This window comes from Equus asinus, chromosome 16, assembly GCF_041296235.1.
Source record: "Equus asinus isolate D_3611 breed Donkey chromosome 16, EquAss-T2T_v2, whole genome shotgun sequence".
NCBI lineage: Eukaryota > Metazoa > Chordata > Mammalia > Perissodactyla > Equidae > Equus > Equus asinus.
This window is the reverse complement of record NC_091805.1, coordinates 4,826,646-4,845,212: the sequence shown is the minus strand read 5'-3', so window position 1 is coordinate 4,845,212 and position 18,567 is coordinate 4,826,646. Positions and strand designations below refer to the sequence as shown.

General features: G+C 39.4%; 1 protein-coding gene across 2 annotated transcripts in view; it reads right to left on the bottom strand.

Annotated features, from left to right (window-relative positions):
• Positions 1–18,567, bottom strand: part of PDE4B (phosphodiesterase 4B) — a 494,697-nt gene that overhangs the window by 389,318 nt on the left and 86,812 nt on the right. Inside the window, exon 2 of one of the 2 annotated variants that reach the window (XM_014853006.3) lies at positions 2,771–2,883. The exons of the other annotated variant lie outside the window; for it this stretch is intronic. Coding sequence (XP_014708492.3) covers positions 2,771–2,812 — 42 coding nt within the window. The 5' untranslated portion in view covers positions 2,813–2,883. The remainder of the gene's footprint in view (positions 1–2,770; positions 2,884–18,567) is intronic. 2 annotated transcript variants of the gene reach the window in all.

Below are 18,567 nucleotides of genomic sequence, written 5' to 3'. Positions count from 1 at the left end.
GTATCATCTCCTCACATTATCCTTCCACAAACACCCTATTCTTATCATCCAATCACTTTTGGCCACCTTGAACAACTTCATTTCTCCAAACAGCCCTCATCAGAGCTGGGAGTGTTTTATAGTTTATTTATCCATGTCTACCCTTCCCTCTGGAGTGTCAGCTCTCAGGGATAAGGACTCTGCTGTTTCTCGCTGACTCTCTAGATCCTAACCAGCTTTTGGCACATCACAGGTGCTAAATTAACACTATGTGGATATTTGTTTGCTAAGTTGAAATAAATGAGAATAAAATATCCCTGACTTAAGCGGGTGAAAACTTACGTCAAGGGTGTGGTATATAAAATATAAAATCTGCTAAGTTGCGTTTGTGAGGGAGGAGCTACTGTGTGTAACATTCAATATGATCTTTTGCACAGTACGCAAAGTTTGAGGTACATAGTGAAAAGTTCTAGGTCATCGCTGTCCACTAGAAATAAAGAGCAAACCACAAATGAAAACCAAATGTATAATTTTAAATTTTCTAGCAGCCACATTGAAAAAGTAAAAAAGAAACAGATAAATTTACTCTTAATGGTATACTTTACCTAGCCTTGTATATCCGAAATATTATTTCAACACGTAATCTATATCAAAAAATATTAATGAAATATTTTGCATTCTTTTCTATTTGTACCGCTATATATTCAAACTCCAAGATCTAATTTACACTTATAGTACATCTCCAATCAGACTAGTGCTTAGTAGTCACGTGTGGCTAGTGGCTACCACGTTGGACAGTGCAAATCTAGGTTATAATTATCCACTCTTGGTGGCGTTAATAGTCTTTGAACGTGCTTTTCTTTTTTGCACATTCTTGTGCAACGTGGCACAATTGTTTTGACCATGGCAACAATTGTCTCTGACAGGATCAGGATTTTTACTGTAAGGATGCAATGAAAAAGAAAGAATGGTTGTCCATCTTTCATAGACAGAATGTATTGCTTAGTTTTGTTCTTTCAAAAAAAGAATCTTAGCACACACAGTATAAAATAATATTAAGGGACAACCCCAGCTTTAATCTTTTTTTAAAAGAAAAAGAGATTTCTAAATTCCAGAAGCTTTCCTTTGGATGCCCTGAGCAGAGCGTGGAGCCCTGAAAATAGCTTTCTACCGTCAGAACTGAGAACTCAGAATGTGGCTTAAGGGAAGTTCCCTTGTGGTCACGGGGCAGAGAAGGGAGAAATGAAGAAAGGCAGTATTGTCACAGGTGATGAGAACAGAACACGAAGTAGGTCCCTCAACACAAAGGAGTAGAAATGGCAGTGGCAAAGGAGGGCGTTTGAAGGCAAGAGCCTCATAGCACGCCTGTCTCCCTCTGCACTTGCGGGTCCTAGAAGTTCCCACAAGCCCCTATAGGGACACAGGAGGAAGCTGAGAATTAGCCTCAGCTTGCCTGCTGAGGGTTTGCTGCAGCATGAGGCAAAGGGACCAGGAGTCCATGTGGTGAGCGGCCCAAAGGCGAAGGCTGGATATAAAGCAAAGCTGAGTCCTTTAAACTACCAGAGCCCTGTGAGAAGTTAGGTGAAGAACGAGGGCAGTGGAGGAAAAGGTCAAACTCAAGTGAGCGGCGAAGGTGCACTGCTCATACTGCTGACAGGAGTCACCTGCCGCGTGCCTAAGTGCGCTGGACCAAGGGCAGAGACCGAGTACCAAAGACCTGGGGAAATGAGCTGTCCTCAACAGGACAACAGTAGGCACTAGTGGAAAAGGACAACACCGCACACCTGTTACTATAATGTTAATTACTGTTAAGTTTCCCCTCTTTGCCCAAAGCCATGTGATTGAAGGGAAGAAGGAAGAACTGGGAGAAATCCCGAAAGACCCGGCATTTATCCAAAACACACCATTTTACATTAATTGCCAAGTTCAAGTTCCTCCCAGCCTCTCCCCTATCTGTGAAATAGGAGTGTAACGACAAGATGAGCTATTTCAGAGAGCAAGGAAAATTTCCTCTTTTTCCTCCCTCCCTCCTTGCCATCTGCATATCTGATTGGTGACATATACTTTTTAGCTCTATTACAAACAGAAACGGAGAAAGGACTGGACAATTAAAGACACACTAATGGAGGGCTGGTCAGTTGACAGCAAAGGAGATAATTAATCTCAGACAGCCAAGATGGAAAGCTGTGGAGATGGTGAGCTCACAGCCTTCCTCAGATGGCCTAGAGCCGGCACCTCTAGTTCCCCTGGGACCTTGTTAAAAGTCAGGCTGATGTGTAGGTCTGACGTGTGCCCTGAGATTCTGCATTTCTAATGAACACTTAGGTGATGCTGCTACTGCAGGTGGGGGGGACCACACTTGAGTAGCCGAGACCCAGAGGATGTGTACATCACAAACTTCTTACGAGCAGTTGTCAAAGACTCCACCATGGGGAGGTGACTCTCAGAGATTAGCTGTACCTGGCTGAAGACGTGGAAGAAGTCGTGAGGAAGCTACTAGCAGGGTGGAGAGAAGAGTTTCTAAGAGTGAGGATGGGGGCACACACCAGAGATTGCTGAATGGGAATGAGAACCACAGAGCTCCAAGCTGTGGAGAGGGCAGCGTGCCTGCTCTCTACGTCACAGAGTGCTGGGTCCAGGTGCTGGCAGCCTCAGGGTCACAGAAACACCTAGTCACAGAGTGGTGCTGTTAAACAAGCCTGCCCGCCCATTGATAGGATTAGGGAGTGACTTCTCTATTGAGCAGACAAAAAGTGGGCGGAATCCGGCAACTCTGACTTTTGGGACTTACATCATCAGCCGTCACTGCCATCACACTCCTGCTTTTCTTCATTATAGAGGTGGAAAATATCCCCTCCTAGGATGTCTGTTATTCAGTGCAGCTTCTCTGACAATTTTTAAGACCTACAGGGGAAAAAAGGCACACAAAAAAAGAACAGCTCGGTATGCTTAGTTAAATACAAACACATGGCTTATTCGCATTCTCCAAACTCACATCTGAGTGTATACGATGTGCATGTATAAGTAAATAACACAATTTACCAAGGCAATTAAATCCGACGTATGAGAAAACAGGCTCAAAAAATACAAAAATCCAAGAAATCAGTGGAAAGCTATTTGGGAGGAGAGAAAAAGTACAGAGGGGAACAACTAGGCTCCCACATAACCAATGATCATTAAGAATATAGAAATAATATGTATTTGTGAAGGGCTTTATACTTTAAAAAGTACTTTCCCATACAGTATTTCATTTGATCCCCATAATAGTCTGTGAGATTATTTTCATCTTTTTTTCTTTTTTTTTTCTTATGAGGAAGATTAGCCCTGAGCTAACTGCTGCCAATCCTCCTTTTTTTGCTGAGGAAGACTGGCCCTGAGCTAACATCCATGCCCATCTTCCTCTATTTTATATGTGGGACGCCTACCACAGCATGGCATGCCAAGCAGTGCCATGTCCGCACTTGGGATTCGAACCAGCAAACCCCAGGCCGCCAAAGCGGAACGTGTGCACTTAACCACTGCGCCACCAGGCTGGCCCCTTTTTGTTTTCTAATAAGAGAACAGAGGATCAGAAAAATAATTTGGCCAAGGTAGCACAGCCAAAATATGGGAGATTTAGAATTTAAGGAATATGACTATTTGATACTGTTGTCAAAAAAAGGAAAAGAAAGAAAAATAGACCAATACAAAAAAAATACCTGACCAAAAAAATCTTAATTTCAATTTTACCATCAGTTTAAACCTCTCACATGTGTAAATACATAGGCAAGTATCCATCACAGAGAATTTTAGCAACCAGCAGTCAGAAAGAGCTAGAATTCCCTGGTTGAAATCATACAAACCTGGCCATTTTGAGGTAGAGACACTGCAGATTATGACATTTGCTTTGTATACATCACTGGAAGTCACTTCAGAAACAAACAACTTCACTTACCAAAATTCTGTTACCAAAATTTAAGGGTGCACACTGGATGTGCCAGCTCCAAATGAAAACTAGTCCCTGGTTTGTGGAAACTCAGGCCCAAATTTAAAATTCAGGCACACAATAGTCTACAAGAGAATATGAAGAATTCTGAGTTTGCAGAATTGAACTGGAAAAGATATACTATAGAAATCATCAGATGCAACAAGCGTTAGTCCATATGGTGGTTTCTCAAGATCTTGGTATCAAAAATGCCCTGCATCTTTGCTGAGCTCAAGAAGCTCCTGTGTTTTCTCCCTCTGTACATTCAAACTCTTAATGCACGCCTGATCTGAAAAGTCGGCTGCTTGAACATGAAGATATATATAGATTAAGAGCGTGATGGAATTGTAGCTATGTGACTAGGAATACTAAGTAGTGGCATTGTACCATCACCCAGGAAACCAGGGTTGAATTCCTAACACATAATTTGACTATATTATGCAGGAGTTGGTAGTGAAGCTGACAGAGTAGATAGGAGAGTGGGGGCAGGGAAAAACCCTGCCTTCGTAAGTGTTCCGGGGAGAGAACCCCACAGGCTCTTCAGGTGTTTGGTTCAATATGCCAAGCAAACACCAAGCAAGGGTTGCAGCACTGAGCCCTTCCGACACTGACCACAGACGCGTAGGCAGGATTTCAGAGCTTTTACTCAAAGGCTGCTTGAAATCCAGCAAAAGCAGACAAATAGCAAACATATTTGATCACGGTTATATTCAATCTTGAGTGCCTCTAGACAGGTGGGGGGGAAAAGTTTATACTTCTAAGTTAAAAAAAAAAAAGCAAGACTCAAAATTTCAGTTTTACATGCAGGATATAGGACTAGATATACCCAATGATTATAGCTATGTAAAAATACAATCAGAGAAAAATATTAAAGAAGCTGTGTAAAATTATAGCAGTGGACATTATATGAGTTATAGGAGGTTTTTATTTCTTTTTGTGATGTGTTATTTTATGAGCCAAAAACTCATTATATACATAAATATATATGAAAATATATTACATATTATATAATTCATATATATGATTATATATAAATCATTATATATAATAATAATTATAATATATTTTATATAAGGCCTACAAAGTACATGAGAATATTAACTTATTTTTTAAGTTACTTTATTTCTACAAAACTTCTTGTGTCATATATTTGGGGAACTATCTCTTTGTGAAGTAAACAATATCTACTTATCTCGAACGAAGAAACTAAGGAACAGTGACGGGCTAGGGCCCAAGTCTAGGTCATAGCTACTTGATAAATTATATGGTTTCCTAAATACCTATTAAAAGACTGTCAACTGAATTCACCCAGTTAATAGAATCCATGCAGCATTGTATCCTATCCTGGTGCAAAATGAAACACATTTGACTGATATGTTTAGCATCAGGACTATCGAGATGCCCGTGTTATTTGCAGTCAATTTCAAAGAATCATAATTAGGAGGGAGGTGTTTCTGTGAAGAAATTCAGAAAGCAAAGTGAGCTCTAAAACAAATGGCTTCACAGACTGCATTAGTTGGAAAAGTCTATGAAGCAAAATTTACTTTTTTATCTTATCCAATTCGCTGGGCAGGAAATGCACTTAAAAATAGGATAAAACACACAACTGGAGTGGAACTCTCTAGACTACCTTCATTAGAGAGGAACAACGCTCATGTTTCCCCAGCAGAAATGAAGAGCAAGACCCTCACTGTATCTTCGGAGTTGTGCGCAAAGCATAATAGGATCCAAATGAAGCTCCCTGCAAACCTGGCCCTCAAGAATTTTAGGTCTAGTTTGGAAGGAAAGACCTAAATATATTAAATATGTACTTGGTGCATAGTAGTGCTCGAAAATAATTGTAAAATGAGTGAATCAAAGAATATAATCAAGTGCTAAAATCCTGTATGTGAATAAAACTCCTCTGGGAGATGAAGAAGCAGTTGGTGTTGGGTTTCAGGGAAGCCTTTGGGAAGGAAGTGAGGTTTCTTTCTGGTTTATATAGTAAGGAGATTTGTTCAGCGGAGATAGTGGAGAACAATATGGTATGCAAAAACATGGAAAGAAATTTAACATACCAAGGATGTGATACATGGAGGAAGATGCTGTGGTAAGAAAATTTATGACAGGCAGATAGACACGATGTTTCAGGGTCACATCAGAAGACCCTTTGGCATGCAAGAGTATTTTTGCGAGGTCTTAGCCACGGAAATAAATTTATGTTTCATGACACTTTGAGTGTGAGAACTTACTGGATAAATTCATGTGCCTTCAACTGGGAGCATGTCCTGGCTAGAAAAAAGCAGGATCTCAAGTTACAAAACAGTTTTCCAAATGTTCTACGTTAAAAATATATTACTTTTGTATTCAGAAATAAAACCCAACATCTGTTATATAAAACAACAAAAGAAGAGAGAGGGAGAGATTATTTCTGGATATTTCCCTTTTGTCCCTCGAGATCCACTCCTCCACCTTCCCATCCTGCCTGTGCACTGGGAGGCTGGGCCTCAGCAGTTGAGTCCCTGGGCTCCCTACCTCTCTGGTTTCTGGATGTGTTCAGTCAATGGGAAGTGAGGCAGGAGACTGGAAGGCAGGACGAAAGAGAGGTTCCTCTCTGCTGGCCATGGTTTGATAGTGGCTCAAGTCCTCTCCTGTAGGTCACAACCCCTCTTCTTAGGTGACAGGTTTCCCTGGCTTCCACTAGCTACTGTCTCCACTTGATCCTTCAGACATAGGCCTGGTGGCAACTTTCCACTGTTCACCCCGGGGTGCTTCATCATCCCTTTCTGGCCATCCTCAACTCTTCCTTCACCTTTTGTAAATAGTCCTTCCACGAAACAATCTTTCACCCCCTTTGAGAGTGCGATCTATTTCCTGTTAGGACCCAGACTGATAACAGATTTGCTCCAAAAACTTTACAAAGCTAGAGGACAAGTTTAAAATACGCCCCCTCAGTGCCTACTACAGTGATTGAGACAGAGAAGGGTCTGAATAAATAAGTGTTCAGAGAATGAATGAATGAGGTGTAGTTGGAGTCCAAGAATGGTTTTATGGCTTTTAGAAAAGAAGGTCTGGGGGCTGGCCCCGTGGCCGAGTGGTTAAGTTCGCACGCTCCACTGCAGGCGGCCCAGTGTTTCATTGGTTCGAATCCTGGGCACGGACATGGCACTGTTCACCAAACCACGCTGAGGCAGCGTCCCACATGCCACAACTAGAAGGACCCACAATGAAGAATATACAACTATGTACCGGGGGGCTTTGGGGAGAAAATGGAAAAAAATAAAATGTTTTAAAAAAAAAAAGAAAGAAAGAAAAGAAGGTCTCAAGTTGCTTTTGTGAGGCAGAAATAGTTTTATGTCATCACTCATGGGTAGCAATGGTGATTCTGTTTGTGATTCAGAGAAACGTTATAATATGTTAATATTATATTGTTATTATATTATACTATTATTATATAGTATAGAAATTAATTTAATATTATACATTAAGTGAGATAGTATTTATAATGGGTATGATATAGGAGACTAGGTATTATACATGCCATACTATTGCTGATTGCCAATGTCGGTCGCCTTCATTTAGCTGGTGTGGATTGAGAATTTATCTTGAGCCAGTTTAAGCACGGTACATACATGATTTCCATTATGTCTCATAAGAGCAGCCAACCAAACGAAGCGGGCACAATGATCGCGACAGGTGAGGAAATCAAGTCTCGGAATAGTAATGAAACATGCCCAAAGGCATACTCCGCGGGTTCAGACAAGAACATTCCGCTTCCGAAGCCAAGTCTCCTAACCTAGCACCATGCAGCTGACTGGGCCTATTCACATCTTTCCAAGGCAGAAGTGAACAAGCAATTTTTATTTCTTTTCCCGATGTTGGAATACAAGTTAAGTTGATCAGTTTTCTGGAACCATGCTTCCTAATCACATAAGGACAAAAAGGAGTAATTTTTTTAAAAAATACTGAAGTTTTAAAATGCCTCAAATTTAAGGCAAATGTGAAAAACAGAAAAAGTCAGGCTATCTTAGTTTGAGAATATTCTTCCATTAGCAAAATTTCCTTCTCAATAAATAGAACACCATATGCTTCATTAAAACAAAGTATTTCTAAGAATTTCTAAGATGATGAGTAAGTATGATGAACATAAATTCCATTTCTGGAATATTTTAATAGTTTTCCTGTGGTTTTATATTTCACGACTTAAAAGGAGTTTCTTTTTTTTTTTTTTTTTTTAAGATTTTATTTTTTGCTTTTTCTCCCCAAAGCCCCCCGGTACATAGTTGTATATTCTTCGTTGTGGATCCTTCTAGTTGTGGTATGTGAGATGCTGCCTCAGCGTGGTCTGATGAGCAGTGCCATGTCCGCGCCCAGGATTCGAACCAACGAAACACTGGGCCGCCTGCAGCAGAGCGCGCGAACTTAACCACTCGACCACGGGGCCAGCCCCTTAAAAGGAGTTTCTAAACTTAAATTAATCTTTCATAACTTTCTGTTATGTTCAAAGACTATAGTATTTTTCATATAATTTTGTCTCTCCCTCTTTCTCTTTTCTCCTCAGAGATTTAAAAGCTGAAATGAGGGAAAAGCCCCTGGCTGCCGTAGGATAGTGTGAATTTCTCTTTCAACAGGTTACAGTTATCAGGACTAGTAATCCCTGGCTGATAGAAATTTCAATAAGTAAAAATAATTATTCTAAAATCCTACATCATGGATACATGCTAGACCAAACCATGAAGAAATGCAAAAAATAAGGGTACTATTTTGAGTTTTTAAGAAAGCTACTTTTTTCCAACTTAAAGGTCACTCTTTATTCTGACATGGTATGCAAAAAAGTTTCATTTTGGGGTTTTTTTTGTGTGTGTAATGGATTTATTAGACATTCTGAACTCAGTATGGTACAGATATGTACTGGTTTTAATTTTTCTCCAATAACTGTTTTCCATCTGCAATGTCAAATCTATTTCCTCTTCCTTAACAACAGTTCAGACTGAGTCCATAACTCCAACATATAACTGCTTTGAATCACATCTCCTTGGCCTTTCTCAGTCAGTGGCCAGTGTGTAGGACTTGCAGTGGGAAGAGGGAATGGTCTACTCTTTATTCCTCCTCTCTCCTTTCCTCTTCAGGTTCTAGCTCCTTCCACATTACAACAGAGTGGAATGAAAAGGAGCAACAGTCTTCTTACTTAACTGGGCATTTAGTTGCAGTGCTCTGTTGAGTACCACTGCTTCTCTGACAAAAAGAAACTGTGTAATGATGCCCTTTCTAAGGCAGGTGTCCAAATGCTGGCTCTCTTCTTAGGGCTAAGTAGGAGCTTGCCCAGTGGGAAAAAATAACTTTTCTAATCTCTTCAGCTCTCATCCCCACTAGTACACACCAAAACTCTTGTTGGTAGGGTCCCCTTGCCCAACAGTCTACTCCCTTGATTGAAGTAATGACAAGATGGCTCAAGCCACAATGCGACTGATCCAGAATAAGCCCAAGCATCCTTGTCACACCAAGTGGTGAAGACATAAGCTGCTTTGCTGCCATCTCTCCTCTCTGCCCTGCTATCTCTCTCCATTTCTCTTTGTCCCTTGCTCAAGAAGTCACAAAAAGCAGATCAGAAATTCTTCTGCATAAGTGATCACTGAAGAAATAAGACACTGTGTCCATTTTTCATCAATGTCTTTCAGCCCCAAGCCAGCCATTCTAAACTAAGCTCTGTGATACTGGGGCTGAGATATTGCAAACTACGTTTCACAGATTCTCTTCCTAGCTGGCTTCCTTTAGGAGCTGACAATGGAATCACAGGTAGGAGACTGGAAGAAGAGAATTGCAGAGAAAGGACTCTTCCTCCTTCTAAGAGTAGAGACAACTTTGGCACTACCTTCTGGCAGACCCAGAACTACCCACATGATACCCTCTTCAGATGCCTGCTTACTGGCTTCAGAGCAACCCCTTGGTGCTTCCAGTTCCTACAGTGGATACCCCTCCTTCACTCTCCTAGACTCCTGTAATACTATCTTCCTCTTTTTTCCTTCAGCCTTAAGAGTGGTAATTGCTTCTTGCAATTGACTAATCTTTGGGTCACCTGGCTGATCCCTTTTCATTTTCGTCATCTGATGCTTGAGTAATCAGTTTCTTATATTAAATCCCTTTTGTTTTCCTACCTCGACTCTATGGGACACAAGCTAAGCATCCTTTTACTGAAGGCACCCTTGATCACTAGAAGTGGTTCTTCATCTTCAACAGGCCAACAACTCACTTCTCCAACATCTCTTCTCATTCCATCCTCCCCCACCGAGAGTCTGCTTACATGAGGATAGGGAGGCTGCCTGAGTGATGACCGGTGTCAGAATCCAGCTGGCTACCTCTCGGAGGGAATTCCCTGACAACTTTTGCATACAGCTCTCCTTAGAGAATGAGGGATCTCTTGATGGGCCTTAGTCCCCTGTTTTGGCTTACAATCACCATTTCTAGATTAAAAGGAAAAGTCCTACTCATCATCCTTTCAGATGTTAAAATGTCTGCTTATGAAATGATGATAATGTCATAGTGCAGGAGAATTTCTTTCTTTTGTTTCTTAGTGACCTCAACTGAGAAAATTAAACACTGGCAACTCTTTGTCAGTCCTATAGTTCTCTGGAAATTTTACTGACTCATACAGTACAAATGTCTAAGAACCTCTACAGTAGACCAGTGGGTCTTAATTTTTTAAAATAACTAGCATAAAGTCTAGTTCAAGAAAAGGAGAGTTTCCTGGTTTGCGCTAGCATCTAATGTAGTATGAATTGGAGGAAGAAATGTTAGACGAAGAGGAGCCCAAATTGCCATCCCCATTCACAGCCCCACAACTGCCTGGCTATAGTGACCTGCCTACCTCTGAGCTTTTGGGGTCCTCAATTGTCAAAGGGTTGAAAAGGGGTTGGATTATAATTTTCCACAAATTTTATGAAATTCCAGGAAACTAGTGGAAGTGAACACAAACTATAAAAACCAGCACGCTAGACTCAATAAACGGATCAATATGCTGAGAATTTGATACATAAAGGACTAAAATCCCCCCTTGGGTTTGTGTCTGCTGGTCTCATCACATTTTCAGAAACTCAGGACTGCTGGACTGAATTACAGCTGATTTTGGTTTGACTGTTGGGGAGACAAAAATTGTTGCAGTGAGAGGCAAATAACGGAGAGCACACAAATTTGAGAAAAAATGTGTATGCAAAACGAAAAGACAACTTCTGTGTAAAACTTCTTAAAAGTGTAAGCACCCAACATTTAGATGTAAGCACTTCTGAGAAAGAAAATCAGCTTTTTAACTAGGGAATAACCATCAAGAACTTTTGAGACAAAAATTTGAAAAGTATTAAGAATTAATATGAACTTAAACCATTAGCTTAGCCTGAGAGAATAAGTAACAAAGAGATAATGGCATTCTTTTAATAGTCGCCAGACTGCGAAGTAGCCTGGATGCTGCTCTGAGCAGAATGTATCTCCGGAACAACCACTTAAAACCAATTTCTGCCATAAAATGTGTTCTCTCTAAACTGCTAATAGGATACAAACTTGAAATCAATACACATGCTGACAAGAAGGAAAGAAAGAATTCTTAGTATACAACTTGATTGGATGAATGTTAATTTCTGACAACAGAGAGAAAGTGAGAAATTATTCCCATGTTTCTATTTCTATAAATAATGCCTTAATAGATTTCTTAGTGAGTTTCTCTCCAATAAAAACTGTCTAAATTGGAAAGTTTTAAGGAGTTGAATTATTTTCCTACTCTAAAAAAAGTACCACTGATTAATCTTTTATAATTTAAAATGCCATGAGGTGGCATATAAATTGTTTTCTTTCTCAGCCATATTTGGTTCCATATTAAAAAAGAAGGAAAGAACAAAGAAGTCATATATTCAAATAGCATAGTCAAGCCCCATGTTCAAATCAATGAACATTTTGATATTGTAAGCTCTCTCAATATCTGAGGGTTTCCATCTCTGAGTTATCATTGTATTAAAGTGACAATGTGATTAGGGAAGATTTAGAAACGATTAGGGAATGTTTGCTATCTCCTAACATGAACCATAGAAGGTCTACAAATAAATGCAAAGGACCAGTATGGATGAAGGATCATCAGTTCACTTAAGTATTTGCTGCTCATCCCAAAATTGAGATCTTCTAACGCCACCCTCAGAGCTATTTAGTAACTTTCATAAACCTATTACAGCTGCTCTAGGATCCCAATTAATATTACCAACTTTCAATGAGAGTGCAAAAAATTAGATTACATCCATGATCCAAAATTCTCATTTCCATCCATCATGAATACTGACCACTTCTTTTCCTTCGGTTCCTGAACAAGAGTAACAAAAAACTACTGAGAACCTGTTATGTGGACAGAGAATTGCTAGATGTTGTGGGTAATAAAAGATGAATATGACATAATCTTTGACTTTAAAATGCCCATGTCTAGTCTTCAGGGGATGAATCAATGATTATTCATTCTACAATACGTAAGGCGTCATTGGCAGGTTTCAGGCTCACAGAGCAGTGTGATAAACGCTATAACAGGAAGAAACAATCGGTTCTTTAGGTGAATACATGAAGAAAGGTCACCTCTACAGGCAAAAGTTATCAAAGAGAGCTTTCTAGAGGAGGCTTCAGTCCCTTCACATGTCCTGCAACTAAGGAACTAAGAAAGAACCCCTTCTGCTGGCCCTCTGTCTATTCTCCAGAGTGATCTTTAAAAAATACAAAATTCCTTATATGACTTCCCTACTTTATATTCTTCATGGCTTCCATTACATTTAGGAGAATTCCAAACTCTTAATATGACATACAAGCCCCAACAGATCTGGTCCTCGCTTGCTGTTCCAGCCTGAACTTCCTGTGTTGGCTTCCACTGCTTCCCCACCTCATCCCACATCACGATCTCCTTTAACTCATTTATCTTTAGCCAATGTCCACGTACCTTCCTCGTCTCTGGACTTTTCCCACATGGTAAGACCTCCCCAGTCTTGCCTGCCCACCTCATTCCTCAGCCTTCAGCTTCCATGTCATTTCTTCAGAAAAGCCTTTACTGCCTGCCCCTACCTGTCCCAAGGTCTTATCACATCACTACTCTTTTCTTATTCACAGTAATCATCATAACGACATAATTATTTGTAAGAATGCATAACTTTGAACCTCTCAGAAGCTCACAGTGAATACTGTTAGTCAATTTATTCCCAGTGCCAAGCATTAAGTATTTACTGAAAAATGTTTGAACAAATAAAATAGATATGCTCTATGCCTCTCCCTGGATGTACTAGAAATGTGATCACCAAAGGCAGCAGATAGGAGGGGGCAAGAGATAGAACCAGAATGCCTGGTAAACCACAAATATCAGCTCACCACAAGTCACTACTGACAGGATATATAGCATTCCTCTTGTGAGAGGGAGACTAATAGCTTTGTGGTGGGCACTGTTCCACAGTCCCTAAATAAATTGTCTTAGGGAATTCTCACAAGAAATTCTGTCTCTTTTTACAGGGGAGAATTCTGAAGCATAGAAGGGGTGAAGGACCCATCCAAGCTCCCTCACCTACGGGAGGACAGACAGGATTCCCAGCCAGGCACTGCGCCAGCAGAACTCACACAGCTAACCATTATCCTCCACTGCCTCTTGGAAGCAGCGGACAAGCATCATTTATCAACAAACAAGCAGTAACTGCGGATGGGTTTGGGCCAAGATACAGACGATAATTGGGAATAAAAGTGAGATTTCAGGATATGAAAGGAATCAGATTTTTTTTAAATAATGAAACAAAAAGTAGAGATAAGATTCTGTCGTTGACAGAACATATGGAGCCTATGAAAAGCTACTCTTTTATGTAATCTCACATAAATTTACATTAAACTGGAAAACGTAGACTATGTGTATAAAACTCTAGATCTAAAACATAACTAAAAAGACATAATAATTTGCCTTTGCTTTCCCTTATGTCTGAGCAAGAATTCACAACTATTTTCTTCTTCTAAATTAGGTCTTTGCTTCAATATCTAAAATTATTTTAAGTTAATACACAACACTCTTGATATTCATTCAAAAGTGCTATGCCCCTAGGCTTTTTTAAATTGCCCACCAGTATAATCCTTTTCGAACATCTTTCATGGGGCGTGTGAGAGATAGATAAGACTTTGGTCAAAGTCTTCCTTTTAGGCTTGGAGACTCCAAAGACTCATCATCAATTTAAAATTTTTCCTTTCTTGGGAAGAAGACTGAAATAACAAAGGGAAATGGCTCATTATTGTTTTCAGCAAACAAGTACATAGAATTTCTGTGTGCTCCTTTCTCAGAGATATAAATACCACATCATTACAGACTTCCTGTAATAAGGAAGATCCCCAAAATGTGAGAAATCTTCCCAGGACCTCAAATGAATTAATGGCATGAGATTTACTGGTCTAACTGAATTAAATGGATATTAACTCTGCCAATGATCACTGCTTATTTAGAAGCAGACACTCAATTTTGAGCCAAACAGTCTGTCCCAGCCCTACTAAAAGGTCAGGGATCCTGATGTAGATGGACAGACGAAAGAAAGAAGAAATCTCTCAAAAGCAGAAGGCTGAAGCTAATGTGATGATACCAGAATGCGGTGTCACACTGTTTTGATAGAGCATAACGGAACACATGGAAACATTTTTGATGGGTCTTTAAGTGTCTTTACATTCAGAAACTATGATTTCCTTGCTTATTTTTAAAGATGCAAAATTAGGCCTCCCCCTGAGAATGGATTCACACATGAATTTGACAGGTACCTAACACATTTGATCTATAAAGGATAAAAGAATAGAATCAGCAGGTATTAGAAGACAAAGAGGTTTGGCAGCCATGAAATCTCAATTTTTATCTACTTTGCATTCTGGGGCTCTGTGTAAGATTTTATTTGACAAGAGGCCTGCTACTTAAAAAGAAAACCTTGAAAACCAGTACAGCACTACTTATAATACCTCCCATAAAATGCCTTAAAGCAGTGTTTTTAAAAGTTTATTTATTCAAGTACCATCTTTGTAACTGTTGCCATCTGTGATTCCTCATTTTACAGATGAAATATAGAGCCCTATGAAAGCTGACTTGTCATTCACCCAGTGAGTGGCACAATGAGGACTAAAATTCCAATAACTGGATTTGGTCCACAGTTTGTTCCACTACAGCGCCTACGTATGTTGCTTCTAAGTTAAACAGTTTTGTTTTGTTTTTAGCAAAAGCTTATTTATACATTAGAGTGCATGCTACAACATACACAAAAAACACTTCAGCCTAAGCAATTCATCTATGAATACATATACTCATGTACTCAGGCATTCACTTATTCATTCATTTATCCAACAACCATTTACTGAGCACTACTGAGGGCCAGGTACTGCATAGTACTGAGAATACATAGATGGAAAGGCATCACTTCTGTCCTCAAGGGTTGGACCCTCTCAGTAGAGCAGTAGAGTGGGAATGGACAATTGATACAACTGGTTATATTACAGAGGTGCTTACAAGGTGCAGCAGTAGATGCAAGAAGGTCACATAAGTCTGCCCAGGAGGACCAGGGAAGGATTCACAGAGAAGGTAAATCTGAACCACGCTCTTGTAGGATACGTATAATTTTAATTCCCAACCAAAACAAGACTTCTTCTCACTGATCTTTGGCTACCCATAAGAACCCGATTAGTAACTATAGAATCTTTAACAAGTTATTTGACCCGTCTAATCTTGTGCTTCTAACAGTGAAAAACAATTATTTGCTGCATATATTCTTGATATAGCTACAATAATATATGATCAATATTAAAACATGTTAAAATGTTGCACACTTTTAGGATGACAGAAGCAGCAATATTTCTGGTGCTACTGATAGGCATTTGCAGAATCTCCAATATAAATCGTATTCAAGGCACGCCACTGTTGTGTACATGAGAGCTCTCTAAAAGTGGATTCAGAAAACTCTAGGTTGAGATTCCAACTCTCTTGCATACTAACTGTGGGACATTTAGCAATTTACCTGATCTCTCTGAGACTGTGTTCTTTGTTAGAAAACCAGGCAAACGCATCCTAACTCACAGAGTTATTGAGAGGACTAAATGAAATGGTGCGTGGTGCCTGGAGGCTCTTGTATGTCGTAGGCCCTCATCAAATGCTTTGCTGAATCATAATCGCATCAAAACATTTTGAGTTCAGTCTTGTCTCTTCACCTGACCACAAAGATGCCCTCTTTCAATCTCTTTCCTTTTAAAAAACACAACTGAAATAACATGACCTTATATAACTCTGCTTTAGACCTATTTATGCCTGAAGTTTTTATTACCAAGAGACCATGACTGCTTCACTGGGGAAGGACAGTCTCCAGGGATCTGCACAGGGGGTCAAGATGAATCTGACAAGGTAAACATTACAATCATTACAAAAGGACAGATCATAAGATGAGGAAATAACATAATGTCTGAAAAGACATTAATCCCAAATCCTTTAGGCTACAGTCCTTTCATGGATGATTATAGGAAATAACAAATACTGATAAATTACTATCCGACCATGAACATAATACAGAACACTCTCCCTCAGTAATTAATGAGAAAGAAGCAATACCTCTTTCTCTATTTTATCATAAAGCTAGACAACATCATCCAGGTCACAAAAAGACTTTGGCCTTACCTCTACTCTACATATTGTCATAAATGAGTCATTGTCCTAATGACAGCCAATCCAGATTAAAGACTTTAATATTTGTTCTACTGGCTGTGTTGCAGAAATTATATATCTATAATGCAAATGTAGATGAAATTTTTGTAAAAATACAAACAGACTTCAAACACAGAACACAAAGGTTACACAGATCTTCCTATCACTTCTTAGGGAATTACTGTAGATGATTTGATTTGGTATCGTTATTTTTTTCTTTGCCTAGATGAGAATAAAATAATCTCCATTATCATTTATTAAGTATGTTTACTCTAAGACTATATCAAGTAATACTGAACAAAGAGAAAATTACCTTCATAGTCCACAATTTCTATCTTGAGTTCTCCTGTTTCATTGTCATCTGGTCATGTTTTTAAGTGCTTGACAGGAAATGAGGCAATGGTCTGAAGCCTAAATCTTATGAGACAATCATTCATTTATTTAAAGAAAGAAAATAGACAGATGTACTATTTGACAGGCACCCAGTCTGCCTGCCAGAGAGTTCACCATCTAGGACACTGCAGTGTTGAATGGGCAGTAATGAGCTTTATGTAGAGAAGAAATGCATGGAAGGGATCGACTCACATGAATAAGAGGGTCATAGATTTACACCAGAGCATGGTTTTGAAGGATAAATGGACTTGACCAAAGGAAAATAGTTGGAAGAATAATCTAGTTGGAAGAAACATCACAGAGACATTCAACATTATGGTATGCTTGGTGAATTGTACCTAGTTTGTATGGTTCTGAAGAACAGGATCTGCAAGATGAAGAACAGAAAACACAACTGGAAAGACGTGTAAGAGACAGAACATGTTGACATTTTAACACAAAGCTAAATGGTACGGACTTTACTTCATATATAATGGAAGTGGGAGAAGTTTTTGAAGAACTGTAAGCAGAGGATCAAAATGCTCAGCTCTGCACCCTAGAAAATGCATCCTTGTGACAATCAGAAAGTAATCTGGAGGGAGTATAATCTTGAAAGAAGGATGGTAAGAAGACCAAAAGGATTGATCAAAAAATATTAGGAAGAAAATAAGGAGATAATAGTGACAGAAACCAAAGGTGTAAGAAGCTTTAAGGAGGAGGCATAGCAGACACTGTCATATGACACAGAAAGGACAGGCAAGGTAAAGACACCGACGGGATTGTTGAACAGAGAAATCAGGTGGTCATTAGCCAGCTTTGAAAAGAAGAGTCTCCAGAAAGTGATGGGGGTAGAAGCTTGATTTGAGGGGGCTACAGGATGAAATTAACACCTTCAGAGGCCCTAAGTACTGAAAAGATCAGAGTGTACCCCCATGTGGGATTCAAAATAAAAACAACACTGCCAAGCCAATTTAGGTCAGCAGAGAAGAAATAAAGTCTATAATAAATCATTCATATGCCAGACCCTATGACAAAAAGGGAATTTCTTTTATCCCTGGAACAAAGTCCTAACTCCATCCTCATACAAACCTCCAACAAATTATTGGCCAAGAAGAACTCACTTCACTCAAAGATGAATGAGAATCAAAGAGGAAAGAACACAAGATCTATGCAAATAAATAAGGAAGGAGGGAAGGAAGGAAGGAAAAAAAGAAGGAAGGAAAGAGATAAATAAATGGAAGACAAAGAACCCCAGCGGAAAAATGCTATCATGAGACTAGATAAAACTTTTAATCAAGCACATTAAATTTTGTGTGTGCGTGTGTGTGTGCATGTTGACAGAGCATGAAAGGGAAAGAGAGATGACCTCTAAAATAAGATTACATAGAAGAGACTACAGTTGGGAGAAGTGTCTACTCACAGTAGTGGACACGCAATAAAATCTGTCAAATGAATGACTATTGTAAAACAAAAAAAGAAGATAAAATGTGAATACATAAATTGGCAGAGCTTAGTGAAGAAGTGGAAGCACATAGTAGAATCAGTCTAGAAACAAAGGCCAAATTGGAAG